The 13,784-nt window shown below is 42.0% G+C and overlaps 1 protein-coding gene across 1 annotated transcript in view; it reads left to right on the top strand.

Moving 5' to 3' along the window:
* Positions 1-13,784, top strand: part of SLC26A3 (solute carrier family 26 member 3) — a gene marked incomplete at its 5' end in the record, with an annotated part of 28,628 nt that overhangs the window by 8,121 nt on the left and 6,723 nt on the right. The window contains 8 exons of the mRNA XM_082632310.1: positions 2,016-2,163; positions 2,274-2,387; positions 2,494-2,571; positions 6,838-6,933; positions 7,928-8,034; positions 9,334-9,403; positions 9,495-9,587; positions 11,349-11,444. Coding sequence (XP_082488436.1) covers positions 2,016-2,163; positions 2,274-2,387; positions 2,494-2,571; positions 6,838-6,933; positions 7,928-8,034; positions 9,334-9,403; positions 9,495-9,587; positions 11,349-11,444 — 802 coding nt within the window. The remainder of the gene's footprint in view (positions 1-2,015; positions 2,164-2,273; positions 2,388-2,493; positions 2,572-6,837; positions 6,934-7,927; positions 8,035-9,333; positions 9,404-9,494; positions 9,588-11,348; positions 11,445-13,784) is intronic.

The following is a 13,784-nucleotide window of genomic DNA, read 5'->3' as shown; positions in this document are numbered from 1 at the left end:
CTCTAGAGCGTAGGCTTCAGTAGTTGTGACGCACGGGCTTAGTTGCTCCGCGGCATGTGGGATCTTCCCAGACCAGGGCGCGAACCAGTGTCCCCTGCATTGGCAGGTGGATTCTTAACCACTGTGCCACCAGGGAAGCCCCTACATGCTTTTTACAGTCCCATTTTTTTCTGAGTGATAATCGAGTGAGCATTTTCAATTTCTGATGATTGCAAATAGTAGATAACTGGAAGGTAACGATTGCTAATTATTGCTAATCTGTTATTAATTAATATGACACCTTAGAAGTGACTTTGTGAAGCCACATACACTGAATGCAAATAACTTGGCTGAAGAAAAGAGATCATTGAAATAGTAAAGGAAACACAAAGGATATATTCAGATTCCAGAGGGACCCTGTAATAGTAGCTTACAGGTACTTTGTACTTTACAGTGTGTCAACAGTAGTCACATTCATTATTTATTTGACCCTCCCACAAAAATTATGAAGAAAAGAGATCAAGTGTTATTATCATCACTTTACAAATGGGGAACCTGGGTAAGTAGCAGAGCCAGGAAATGAATCAAGTTTTCAGACTGTAAATCTCCATCACACCACTCTGCCTATGGTGATTAGAGGCTAGAAAAAAAGAATAATAGCAGGCTTCTGGTTATTTTGGTATAAAATGCAGATTATAATTGTAGCACTGGTTTTAGATTATATATAATATTCCAAGCTAACTTTCTGATTTATGAAAGCTGCAGAATATGAAATAATAGTACTTCTTCAAAATTAGAGCTAAAAATTTATTAACATTCACAAAACATGAATAGCAATTTAAAAAGAGTTGAATGGACCCAATTAACTTACCTCCAATAAGTTTTAGGTCAGAAACAGATGTTTATAGGAGCTGAGCATTTTAGTAAATTGATGTTGAGTTTGGGATATTTGGACTTTATAATACAATTAGTAAATATTATTTAACTGCTCTAAGTTCATGAGGCACAGGCACAGGAGTATCCTCTGTGACTTGAATGTTTCCCTGACACTATCTCACTTTAAATGGAAACCCGCCCTCCATCAGGGCCACAGTTGGCTCTAGAAGTTCTGTGGAGTGCGGGCCAGAGTCTAACGCCCGTCTATTTGCTAAGGGTTTTCCATGAAAGGTTACCATTATCAGTGAAGGGAAGAATTTCTTGCTTTCCTTCTCTCAGAATTGCGTTTGCTCAAAGAGCCTTCATCCATGGATAGCTATTGGAGGCAGAATGGGTGATACTTTGCAACCCAATGTAACAATACAAGTGGGACCTGAGACATTTTGCACAAAGCTTATATTGATCTAAGTGTACACTATAGTGTGGCTATGCTAGCAAAATCATATCAGATTTATCACCATCACTGGACTAGAATTACACTCATATCAAATACAGGCAGCATTGCTTTTCAACAGTAAGATAACAGATTCCAAGGTTTTCAGTGGTGCTAAATTCTTGCTAGTCATACTCCAAAGGCACAACTCAGCCTAGATTGCATTCATTCATTCGCTGACTTGCCCAACAATTACTGACCACCTGACATATGCTGTGAAGGACCATTGTTGGTCCTGGTCATAGAATAATGAACTGGTTACAGTCCCTGCTCTGGGTCTGGATGGAGAGTTGGGGGAGAGAGGGGCAGGGATGGAAACAGGAGGCATCAAGAACTGGGGAAGCATAGAGAATCTTGCCTAACCCTGACCTTGGGGGTGAAGAAAGACTTTCTGGGGGGAAGGATAGGGATGAGGGGAATGGTTCAGGGAGAGGCAACAGCAAGTTAGAAGCTGTCCAGGTGAGAGATGATGGGTGATGAGAAACAAAGAAAGCTTGGTATAGCTGGAGTATAAATTCTGGGAAAATGGTAGTAATTAAGCAAGATGTGGAGGAGGCGTAATTGGGACCTTGCTAAGGAATTTGGACTTCTCCTGAGAACAAATGGATACCGTTGAAGGTTTATAAGCAGGTTGGTGACACTCTGACTTGCTTAATTTCAATTTCAGGTTTCAGGCCCCTATCACACCTAATGTGCAGACTTTCCGAGATACCATCGGAGACTGCTTTGGCATTGCCATTGTTGGCTTTGCAGTGGCCTTCTCTGTGGCCAGCGTCTATTCCCTCAAATATGATTATCCCATTGATGGCAATCAGGTAAGTATAAGCTGATGCTGGGTCTAATTAGGCAACTTTATATACTATTCTGCATGCATAATATCAATGGTGCTGCATCTAAAGAAGATTCTTCCTTGTTCTCCCATCAGGAGTTAATCGCCTTGGGAGTGAGTAACATATTTGGTGGATTGTTCAGAGGATTTGCAGCAAGTACAGCCCTCTCCAGATCAGGGGTCCAGGAGAGTACAGGAGGCAAAACCCAGGTACTGGAGGATCTTTGCTGTGAGAGTCATCCTAGCATGAGTCACTGGGGATGCGGAGCCCGGGGGGAAAGTTGAGTTTGTGATGAGAATGTTCTCATCTTCACAGATTGCTGGCCTTCTCTCTGCTGTCATCGTGCTGATTGTCATCCTAGCCATTGGATTTCTTCTGGAGCCTCTGCAAAAGGTTGCACTCCTCTCTCGGACTGACACCTCTCTCCTTTGGGTGATGAATCAAGGACGCTGGTTCTTAAACTGAGGAAGCACAAACTAAACTAGGGAAAATGAGTATCTACAAACTCTCAAGTACTCTTCTTAGCCAATACTCTATGGGCCAAAACTATTTCTTTTTCTCCTGGCACTATCTTATGAATGTTAGGAATGCAAATATCCAACAACTCTACCCTTGCAACTCATACTCTGCCTTATCAACTCTCCTCTTCAACCGCTATGTTTGTAGCCCCAGATATAATTAATGTTTACAAAGGAAGGCATCCTGGCACTGCAGCTTCGATATGGATTGACTAAAGTGTTTCTTAAAGGTTGAGGTCATCAGGGCCTCTATCGAATTCAGAGAATGGTGCTATCAGCCACACAACCTCTTCTTAGGAATACGCCCTGCAGCTCCCAGAGTTTGGTTTGACTCCAAGACCAAAGCTGTCAGATTGCTGGATGGGAGCAAACAGCTAGACTTTGACCTTGTACCTTCACCTCATGCTCCTCTGTCCATCTCTCCAGAACTGTAATTTTTGAGGGCGTAGTTTAATGCTTTGTCCACCGTGGCAGCATCCAGGTTACAAAAATAACAGCGGGCCCTAGAAAATACAGGATCTGTAGGAAACCAGATGATGGTCAATACCTTGTTCTTTGTGGTGTTAATTTGACTTTGAGGGAATACAGGGGGCACTGGCTCTAGTCCTGTAGATTTATTTCTAGCGGCTCTGCTGCTTATTATCTGTGTGTTTTGGGCAGATTACTTAACCTCTCTGAACCTCAAGTTGCCCATTTGTAAAATAGGGAGGGAAATAGTCCCCACCTCACAGAGTTGTTGCAAAAATTGAATGAAATAATGCACGTGAAATATTTAGCCCAGGGTGTGGCACATGATAAACACTTAATAAATAATAGCTTTTTAAAATTTTTATTTATTTTTGGCTGCGTTGGGTCTTCGTTGCTGTGAAGGGGCTTTCTCTAGTTGTGGTGAGCAGGGGCTATTCTTCGTTGTGGTGCGTGGGCTTCTCCTTGCATGGGCTTCTTCTTGTGGTGGCTTCTCTTGTTGTGGAGCACGGGATCTAGGCACGTGGGCTTCAGTACTTGAGGCATACGGGCTCAGTAGTTGTGGCTCGCAGGCTCTAGAGCACGGGCTCAGTAGTTGTGGCGCACAGGCCTAGTTGCTCCGCGGCATGTGGGATCTTCCCGGACCAACGATCGTACCCGTGTTCCCCTCATTAGCAGGCGGATTCCTATCCACTGCGCCACCAGGGAAGTCCCAATGCTAGCCTTTATTGTAAAGATTATTATTGTTGTTATTCTTATGCTACAAACATTCTATTATACCTCTGACTACAAAGGACATAGAGATAGGACACAGCCCACCAAAGTCTGTTGGTTGTTATCTAGGCCTTTTTCCTTGTTGGTTGGTAGCTGGAACATGAGTTTTGTCCAAGGTTTCTGGAGTCCCAGTGCAGTTATCCCGAATGTGGCCAAGCAGTGCACAGTACTCTTTGCTAAAATTATGCATTCTTCCTATGCTAACCTACTGATTTCCAGAGGAATGGCATAAAATGGGTCAAAAAGCCACCACCAAAGAAATAAAGTATATAAGAATGTATATCTCAATAAAAATAAATGGACACACAGCTCCCCGACATAGAGAATTCTGCCCTGTGTGCTTCCTCCCATGTGCATCCCTGGGATCTACCTCACCCACTTCAACTGGGAGAAACTAAAAAAACAATTGCCATTTAAAATCCCTTCTCAGGCTTCCCTGGTGGCACAGTGGTTAAGAATCCGCCTGCTAATGCAGGGGACACGGGTACGAGCCCTGGTCCGGGAAGATACCACATGCTGCGGAGCAACTAAGCCCGTGAGCCACAGCTACTGAGCCTGCGCGTCTGGAGCCTGTGCTCCACAGCAAGAGAGGCCGCGACAGTGAGAGGCCCGCGTACCGCGATGATGAGTGGCCCCCGCTCGCCGCAACTAGGGAAAGCCCACGCACAGAAACGAAGACCCAACACAGCCAAAAATCAATAAATAAACAAATGTAGGGTTTAAAAAAAAAAGAATATTATTTAAAAAATAAAAAAATAAAATCCTATCTCTTTCGTGAATAAACCACACCAATGACGCTGTCCAGGATGCTAATCAAAGGCCCTACTTTGTAAAGGAACCATGTGACAATTCCTTCTTAGACCATTGTGTCTGTAATGTTTTTGTTTCATCTGAATAACCGGTCTACTTCTTTTTATCATATAAGGACAAAATAACCCTTCATGATAGCTAAGAATGAACGTTCCTTGAGCGCTTACTAAGCATCAGCAGAGTTCTAAGCATTCTGTTTACAATTAATCTTTTATATCAATTACAGTATGGATACCTGGTTCCTGGTAAAATGATTCCCCTTTTCCTGTCTATGGCTTCTCAGGGCTCTGTAATCTTTACTTTTCTTTAAAGGGCTCTATTGTGTAGGTATTTCACTGAAAATTGTTTCAATTTTTTTTTTAATTTTTAAAAAAATTTAAGTTGAAGTATAGTTCATTTATAACGTTGTATTAGTTTCAAGTGTACAGCAAAGTGATTCAGTTATACATATATATGTTGTTTACCCATTTTCAAGTTTTTCCATGGAATACTGACCAGGTGGTAAATAACGCCTAATGAAAAGAAAAAAAATGTCTCTTCTGCAGGTGGTACATGTTGTATAGTAAAATCCCCCAAAGCAGCAGGCTTATTGTACAGAGTACTGTGAACCTTTCACACAGCTACCATGGCAGGGGGGCAGGGCATCTACATAGCTACACTACAATACCAAAACCAGTACATTGACATCAGTACAGTACTGTTAACCACATTACAGACTTTATCCAGTTTCCCCCATTTTTTAACTGGTGTGCATTTGTGTGTAATTTCCTTTTTAAAGTCACTTAAGACAATATTGAGTCTTCTAAACAACCACCTCTATTCTCACACTGAGTAAATGAGCTAGTCAGGCATTAAAGTATAAACATAACTTGTGAAAATAAAAAATGTCTAGATCAGTTAAACTATATTTGAGATAGGAAAACACAAACTGTGTTTGGTTTTTCTTTGTACATTTCTTTTATGGTGTGAAAGTAGTCAGGCTACAAATTCCATAGTCCATTCAGAACCGAACAGCTGAATTGGGGGCAGGGGTTGGGGGCCTGTTCCTACCATTGTGTTAAAACCCAAATAAGGAAGAGAGCGTGCCATTCGGCATTTTTCACCTTAATTATCATAATTCCTGCAAGACAAAGTATCTCATTTCGGCATGCCACGAAACAAAAACTTGAGCTTAGCTGACCACCCAGACCCCTCTCCGTGACTCTGCTGTTCAGCGGTATCACCATCAGGCTTCTTAAAGGAGGCTGTGTTCCTGCCTCTTCCACACATTAGTTCACCCACTCATTCGCTGAATCATTATGAAGCCCCTCACATGTGCATTTAGCACAGTAGGTTCTGGGGATCTAGCAGGGAACAAGACAGATAAGTTTCACACTGTCCCAGAGAGTCGGCGTCAAATCTTTGCGAACCTCTCTGTGATCTTCGGCTTCCTCTTACTAAATGACATGATGACTGATCATCATCCAAGGTTTGAATTCTGATTCCAAGACCCCAAGCTCCCCAAGTTTCTTTTTTTTTTTTTTTAAGATTTTTTTGATGTGGACCATTTTTAAAGTCTTTATTGAATTCGTTACAATATTGCTTATGTTTTATGTTTTGGACTTTTGGCCGCGAGGCATGATCTTATCTCCCCGACCAGGGATGGAACCCGCACCCCCTGCATTGGAGGGCAAAGTCTTAACCACTGGACCACCAGGGAAGTCCCCCCAAGTTTTTTTTTAAACAAAGAGCAACCCCCTCTCCCGACCTACAGTAAATAGACATACACTAGACCATCTCTGCTTGGGAAGAATTTCTTTTGGTCATAGGTCTTCAGATCTGCCTTTCTCTGACCCAAGGTACAGGCGAGTAAATGCTATCAGATCATCTATAGCATGTCCCTGTCACTGTGGTGGGGACAAAATCATGGCTGGGGACAGCTCACAGTCCCGGGTCTGGTGTATTGTGCATGGCATTGCACACCAGAAAAGGGTGTATCCTTTGATAGGCCTTGAGGCCCTTGAAAGGACTCACTTATTTACAACCTTCACCTTTGCTTCTCTATGGTTATTGGATTATCTCAAAGTACATCTGCTTTTTATGTTTTTCACAGTCTGTCCTGGCAGCTTTAGCACTTGGAAACTTGAAAGGAATGCTGATGCAGTTCACAGAAATACGAAGATTGTGGCGAAAGGATAAGTATGATTGTGTAAGTAGAGGCGATGGTATTTGAAAGAGAGGAATCAGAATGACATTTTAATGCTGATGTAAAATGCATATTTATATTGTAAACAAAGTGAAATTTTGTTTCTATCTGTCTGTTCAAATAACCTGAGTTTGGTTTTTTTGCTGTCTTGAAACTACATACTCTAATGATTATTCTCTGGGATTTTAATGTAAAAGGATGAGCTACTTACAAGTAGGAAATGGTCCATGAAACACAAGGGGAGAACTTCATAGATCTGTTGTAAAAATTCTTGCAGTCACCTCTAACACCATAGAAACTCTCTGAATCTTAGGGTATGCATTGCTTCTGTTCTTCATTACATCATATGTTAGTTTCCAGAGAATCTGTGAAGAAAAATTCTGAACATTCCTTTTGGAAACACTTTATAAAGGCTCCCCTCACTCTCAGCATGCCTTGCAATGAGAGGCCCGCGTCCCTAATGATATCAGGGTCAAAGTCTGTGGTATAAAAAGGCTTGTTAACATAGCTTATGGTACTTAACAAGCATAAAGTAATAAACCACACTTGGTTTAGTTTTGCTGCTGATAGATCAGTGTCAGGGATTTTAACACTTTTTTGGCATGCTAGGAGTCTGGTAGAGACAGTAGCCTTTAATTAAATCAGAGGACCAAAAGTAAGAGATTAGTCCAGGCTCTACCAATTAATTTGCTGATTTTGACAAACAGCAGCTGGTTCTGGAATTTTCGCTGTGACAGATTCGATCATTTCCTTAACTGGCTCAGGGATGGGATTAGAAATGGATACACTCCCTTGCGATTTTTGAAACGATTTGCTTGTGTTTCTGCAGCTCAGAACCCGAGCCAGTAGAAATGACCTCAAGGCAGGTCCCATCTGCTGTGCACTCCCAACTTCTGCTTTGGACCCTAGAAGTTCATGCTTTCTTATAGCTCTGGACCTAGGACACTGTACTTAAATGAGAGTAAACAGTAGTGTATGTGTTGCGTTCTTTTGACAGCTAATTTGGGTTATGACCTTCATCTTTGCCGTCGTCCTGGGCCTCGGTCTAGGCCTGGCTGCTAGTGTGGCGTTTCAGCTCCTGACTATCGTCTTCAGGACCCAGTTGTAAGTGCCCACTGTGGTCTGCGTCCTTGCAGGCTTTGACCTGCCCAGATCGGAGGAGAAAAAACCTGTCACTTGTTAAGGGAAAAGCAGTTTAGTTATAGGTATGCAAATCTATCAAGATTGGCTAAGCCTGGGATTTCCCTGGTGGTCCAGTGGTTAAGACTCCGCGTTTCCACTGCAGGGGGCGAGGGTTCATCCCTGGTGGGTACTAAGATCCCACATGCTGTGCGGTGTAGCCAAAAAAAAAAAAAAAAAAGGAACAGAAGATTGGCCAATCTGTTCTGCCTCACCCCAAGGCCTGAAGGTGAAAGAATGGCCCCACCTTAGAGCATCAGCCAGATCTCACCAGTTATTGGTCTGCTCCCTGCTTTGACACCAATTCAAAGAAATCATAAATCTCTGAGTCTGTTTGCCCTGCTGTAAACTGGTGGTAATTCTATTTTGAGCAGGTTTACTGTCTTCGTGTCAGACTTGTTAAACATGGGAAAGTGTTTCTGAGAAGATTCTGAGATTCTCCGTGTCTGGGGGAGTGTTGTTGTTCCTCTGGATGGGTTGTTAGATTGGACTCCCACCTGAAAATCAAGGAGCTGGATTAGAGAACTTCTCAAAGGCCCCTCTCATCCCAAAATGCCACAAAAGCTACTTAGAATTCTTGATTTTTAACAGAATTCCAAACAGAATTCCAGTCCAAATATCTTTGGATTCTTAAATCTCTGCCATGTAATGTCACCACCGTGTGGTCACTCAGCCTATGTTGGATTACATGGCATAACAGAGAGGTAAGGCTTCTTGGGATCTAAGGTGCTCTAGAACAGAAGGTGTTATCATAGTTAAGGTTGATCCTGGACTGACGGAACACATTCACATTGAAATGTTCCTGCACTTGTTTATTCACTTATATTTTCATTCATTTCTTGGGGACCCATCAAGCACAGAGACAAACTGAGTGGTCATAGGCAAATCATAATACTTCTCCATGTCCTCACCTATACAATAAGGTGACTGTATCTGCCTTATTTCACCCACTAACTAATATTCAGAATCAAAATGGCAAAGCATATGGAAGTGCTTTGTAAACTGGATGTGGTAAGTGGGAGGAGAGGCACGGTTCCAGGAGCTGTGGGAGGGTCAGTCAAAGAAGGTGTTTGCCCTCCAGGGCATGATGGCATGAGGATTCCCCAACCTTTAAAATTTGAAAAAGCGAGCCTGCTTTGGGATGCTGGGAAAACATCGATGTTAGCCTCATAGGCCTAACATATATGCGTGAATGATTCACTTGGTGTTGATTTTTCCCTACAGTCCCAAATGCAGCACGCTGGCTAATGTTGGAAGGAGCAACATCTATAAGAATAGAAAAGATTACTCTGAAGTAAGGAAAACTCATTTTTCTCTTTGATTTGCTAAATGATATTAATATAAATCTAATGGGCACCATCTACTATGACTTCTCTGCCTTACAGATGTATGAACCAGACGGTGTGAAGATTTTCAGATGTCCATCTCCTATTTACTTTGCAAACATTAGTTTCTTTAAGCAGAAACTTATCGATGCTGTAAGGTTTGGGGTTATTAATTTTTTTTAATTCCACTGAATATCTAGGAAAGAAATGCTTGTTCTGTAACAGGAGTGTCATTCATTTCTCATATGTTGAGGCTGGGTTGTGTTTGTGTTTTTTTATCCTGTGTCCCAGGGCAGGTGGAACTACATTATAAGGAGTCCATTAATATGTTGGGAAATGAGACTTTTTTTTTTTTTGCGGTACGCAGGCCTCTCACTGTTGTGGCCTCTCCCGCTGTGGAGCACAGGCTCCGGACGCGCAGGCTCTGCGGCCATGGCTCACGGGCCCAGCCGCTCCGTGGCATGTGGGATCTTCCCGGACTGGGGCACGAACCCACATCCCCTGAATCAGCAGGAGGACTCTCAACCACTGCACCACCAGGGAAGCCCGAGACTTTTTGTATAAGGTCCAATATAGAGACCCTTTTTATTAAATTCTGCTGTAAAGTAAAAAGATTTACTGCAAGATTTTGGGCTGCTGGTTTTTAATAGATGGTCTCCTACAGATTTTCTTTGGGAATCAACTTCAGAAACAACACGAGTCCTTAATATTTGACCGCATCTTGAAGAGATTCAGGATAGCAAATGAATACTTATAAGTGAAATGAATAAATATAATATAAATGAATATTTAACACTAAATAACAACTAGTGTCTCTGGTGGACTGGAGAGAAGCTGACAAAGAAGCAGACTTTAAGGTTAGGAAACAAAAGCTCAGCACTCACTTTCACATGCCTTCTGGTCCACTCTATACCTTGCATAGAGCTTCTGCCTTAAACCCTAACTATTTTTAGTCATTTGTTATGCATCAAGTATCTTTCTACTCAACAATTTTTTTTTTACAAGAATGGGATCATACTGTCTATCTGGCTTTAGACACTGTCCTTTTCACTTATCTTTCCATCTCACTACATTTTTTTGTCAATGATTTTTTTATTACATAATTTGATCCTCCTTACTTATTACTCTGGAGCTAAATATTACCACAATAAGAACACATTTCTTTTGAAAAGGGGAAAAATGAATGTTACCCTCAGATCTAATACTAAAAGTATAAAATAAGATATATAACAGTAGATATTATAAAATATAATCATATAAATCTTAATAGAATAAAAAGTATCTAGAAGCAGGATACTAATTAGATGCCACTCATATTCAACAAATAGAAAAAATAAAATAAAATTCCCTAAGGGTTGTGTGGGCCAAAAACAAAAACAAAAACTTCAAATAGAATTTAGACCCATTAATGGATACTTTAGGGATAAAACCTGGATGGTACAGAGGTTTTTTGTTTTGTTTTGTTTTGTTTTTTGCTGTACGCGGGCTTCTCACCGCTGTGGCCTCTCCCGTTGCGGAGCACAGGCTCCGGACCCGCAGGCTCAGCGGCCATGGCTCACGGGCCCAGCCGCTCCGCGGCATGTGGGATCCTCCCGGACCGGGGCACGAACCCGTGTTCCCTGCATTGGCAGGCAGACTCTCAACCACTGCGCCACCAGGGAAGCCCAAGTACAGAGGTTTTTGAATGTTAACTGCATAGAGGCTGAGCAGACCATAGGTCTGATACAATGCTCTCAATGATGATGTTTGGACCACTTGTAAATTTTATTTTGAATATCTGCTTTATGTGCCCCAATCCCTCAACCCATCCCACTTAATTATGCTATATAAGTAGAATTATGCTATTAACTAGAATTATGCTATATAAGTAGCAGAATACTCAGCATTCTTGTAACACAGCAATGGGCTTTTCAGGTTGGCTTTAGTCCACTTCGAATTCTTCGTAAGCGCAACAAAGCTTTGAAGAAAATCCGAAAACTGCAGAAGAAAGGCCTGTTGCAAATGACACTGGTAAGCTTCTTGCCCACATTTCTGCATACTATACCTAAAAGCTTAGTAAAATGTAGTTCAAGAGGTTGGTTCCATTCCTTTAAATGAAATGCCGGATAAACAAGGTACTTTGTGTGTCAATTAGTGTCATGTTTTTAAGGGTCTCCTTAAAATTGTATTCTCCTAAGAAAATTTTTATCCTCCAAATAAAACAGTTTACAGTCCTATCACTTGACCCAACTATGAATCTATGCTTCAGAAATTCCCTACTTATCCTCGACATACAGTGTTTTGTTTAACATCTTTAGTGGAGTATATTTGCTTTACAATGGTGTGTAAGTTGTTGCTTTTTTTTCTTTTTTTTTTTGGCGGTACGCGGGCCTCTCACTGTTGTGGCCTCTCCCGCCGCAGAGCACAGGCTCCGGACGCACAGGCTCAGCAGCCATGGCTCACGGGCCCAGCCGCTCCGCGGCATGTGGGATCCTCCCCGACCGGGACACGAACCCGCGTCCCCGGCATCAGCAGGCAGACTCCCAACCACTGCGCCACCAGGGAAGCCCCAGTTGTTGCTTTATAACAAAGTGAATCAGCTATACGTATACATATATCCCCATATGCCTTTCCCTCTTATGTCTCCATCCCACCCTCCCTATCCCCCCACCCTCCCTATCCGCCCCCCCACCCCTGCCTAGGTGGACACAAAGCACCAAGCTGATCTCCCTGTGCTATAGGGCTGCTTCCCACTAGCTATCTATTTTACACTTGGTAGTGTATATATGTCCATGCCACTCTCTCACTTCTTCCCAGTTTACCCTTCCCCTTCCCCGTGTCCTCAAGTCCATTCTCTATGTCTGCATCTTTATTCATGTCCTGCCCCTAGGTTCTTCAGGACCATTTATTTTTTTTTAGATTCCATATATATGTGTTAGCATACGGTATTTGTTTTTCTCTTTCTGACTTATTTCACTCTGTATGACAGTCTCTAGGTCCATCCACCTCACTACAAATAACTCAATTTCCTTTCTTTTTATGGCTAAATAATATTCCATTGTATATATGTGTCACATCTTCTTTAACCATTCATCTGTCGATGGGACACAGGTTGTTTCCATGTCCTGGCTATTGTAAATAGAGCTGCCATGAACATTGTGGTACATGACTCTTTTTGAATTATGGTTTTCTTAGGGTATATGCCCACTAGTGGGATTGCTGGGTCGTATGGTAGGTCTATTTTTAGTTTTTTAAGGAACCTCCATACTGTTCTCCATAGTGGCTGTATCAATTTACATTTTCACCAACAGTGCAAGAGGGTTCCCTTTTCTCCACACCCTCTCCACCATTTATTGTTTGTGGATTTTTTGATGTTGGCCATTTTGACCAGTGTGAGGTGATACCTCATTGTAGTTTTTTTTTTTTTCTCATTGTAGTTTTGATTTGTATTTCTCTAATGATTAGTGATGTTGAGCATCCTTTCATGTGTTTGTTGGCAATCTGTATACCTTCTTTGGAGAAATGTCTATTTAGGTCTTCTGCCCATTTTTGGATTGGGTTGTTGGTTTTTTTGATATTGAGCTGCATGAGCTGCTTGTATATTTTGGAGATTAATAATCCTTTGTCAGTTGCTTCATTTTCAAATATTTTCTCCCATTCTGAGGGTTGTCTTGTGGTCTTGTTTATGGTTTCCTTTGCTGTGCAAAAGCTTTTAAGTTTCATTAGGTCCCATTTGTTTATTTTTGTTTTTATTTCCATTTCTCTAGGAGGTGGGTCAAAAAGGATCTTGCTGTGATTTATGTTGTAGAGTGTTCTGCCTACGTTTTCCTCTAAGAGTTTTATAGTGTCTGGCCTTACATTTAAGTCTTTAATCCATTTTGAGTTTATTTTTGTGTATGGTGTTAGGGAGTGTTCTAATTTCATTCCTTTACACGTAGCTGTCCAGTTTTCCCAGCACCATTTATTGAAGAGGCTGTGTTTTCTCCATTGTATATCCTTGCCTCCTTTATCAAAGATAAGGTGACCATATGTGCATGGGTTTATCTCGGGGCTTTCTATGCTGTTCCATTGATCTATATTTCTGTTTGTGCCAGTACCATACTGTCTTTTTTTTTCCTTTCTTTTCTTTTCTTTATTTTTGGCTGTGTTGGGTCTTTGTTGCTGCGTGCGGGCTTTTCTCCAGCTGCGGCAAGCAGGGACTACTCTTCGTTGCAGTGTGCGGGCTTCCCATTGTGGTGGCTTCTCTTGTCGTGGAGCAAAGGCTCTAGGCATGCAGGCTTCAGTCGTTGCAGCATGAGGGCTTAGTTGCTCTGTGGCATGTGGGATCTTCCCGGACCAGGGCTCGAACCATGTCCCCTGCATTGGTAGGCA

The sequence above is a fragment of the Mesoplodon mirus genome (assembly GCF_964341445.2).
Source record: "Mesoplodon mirus genome assembly, chromosome: 9".
NCBI lineage: Eukaryota > Metazoa > Chordata > Mammalia > Artiodactyla > Ziphiidae > Mesoplodon > Mesoplodon mirus.
This window is presented reverse-complemented; position numbering and strand designations above follow the sequence as displayed.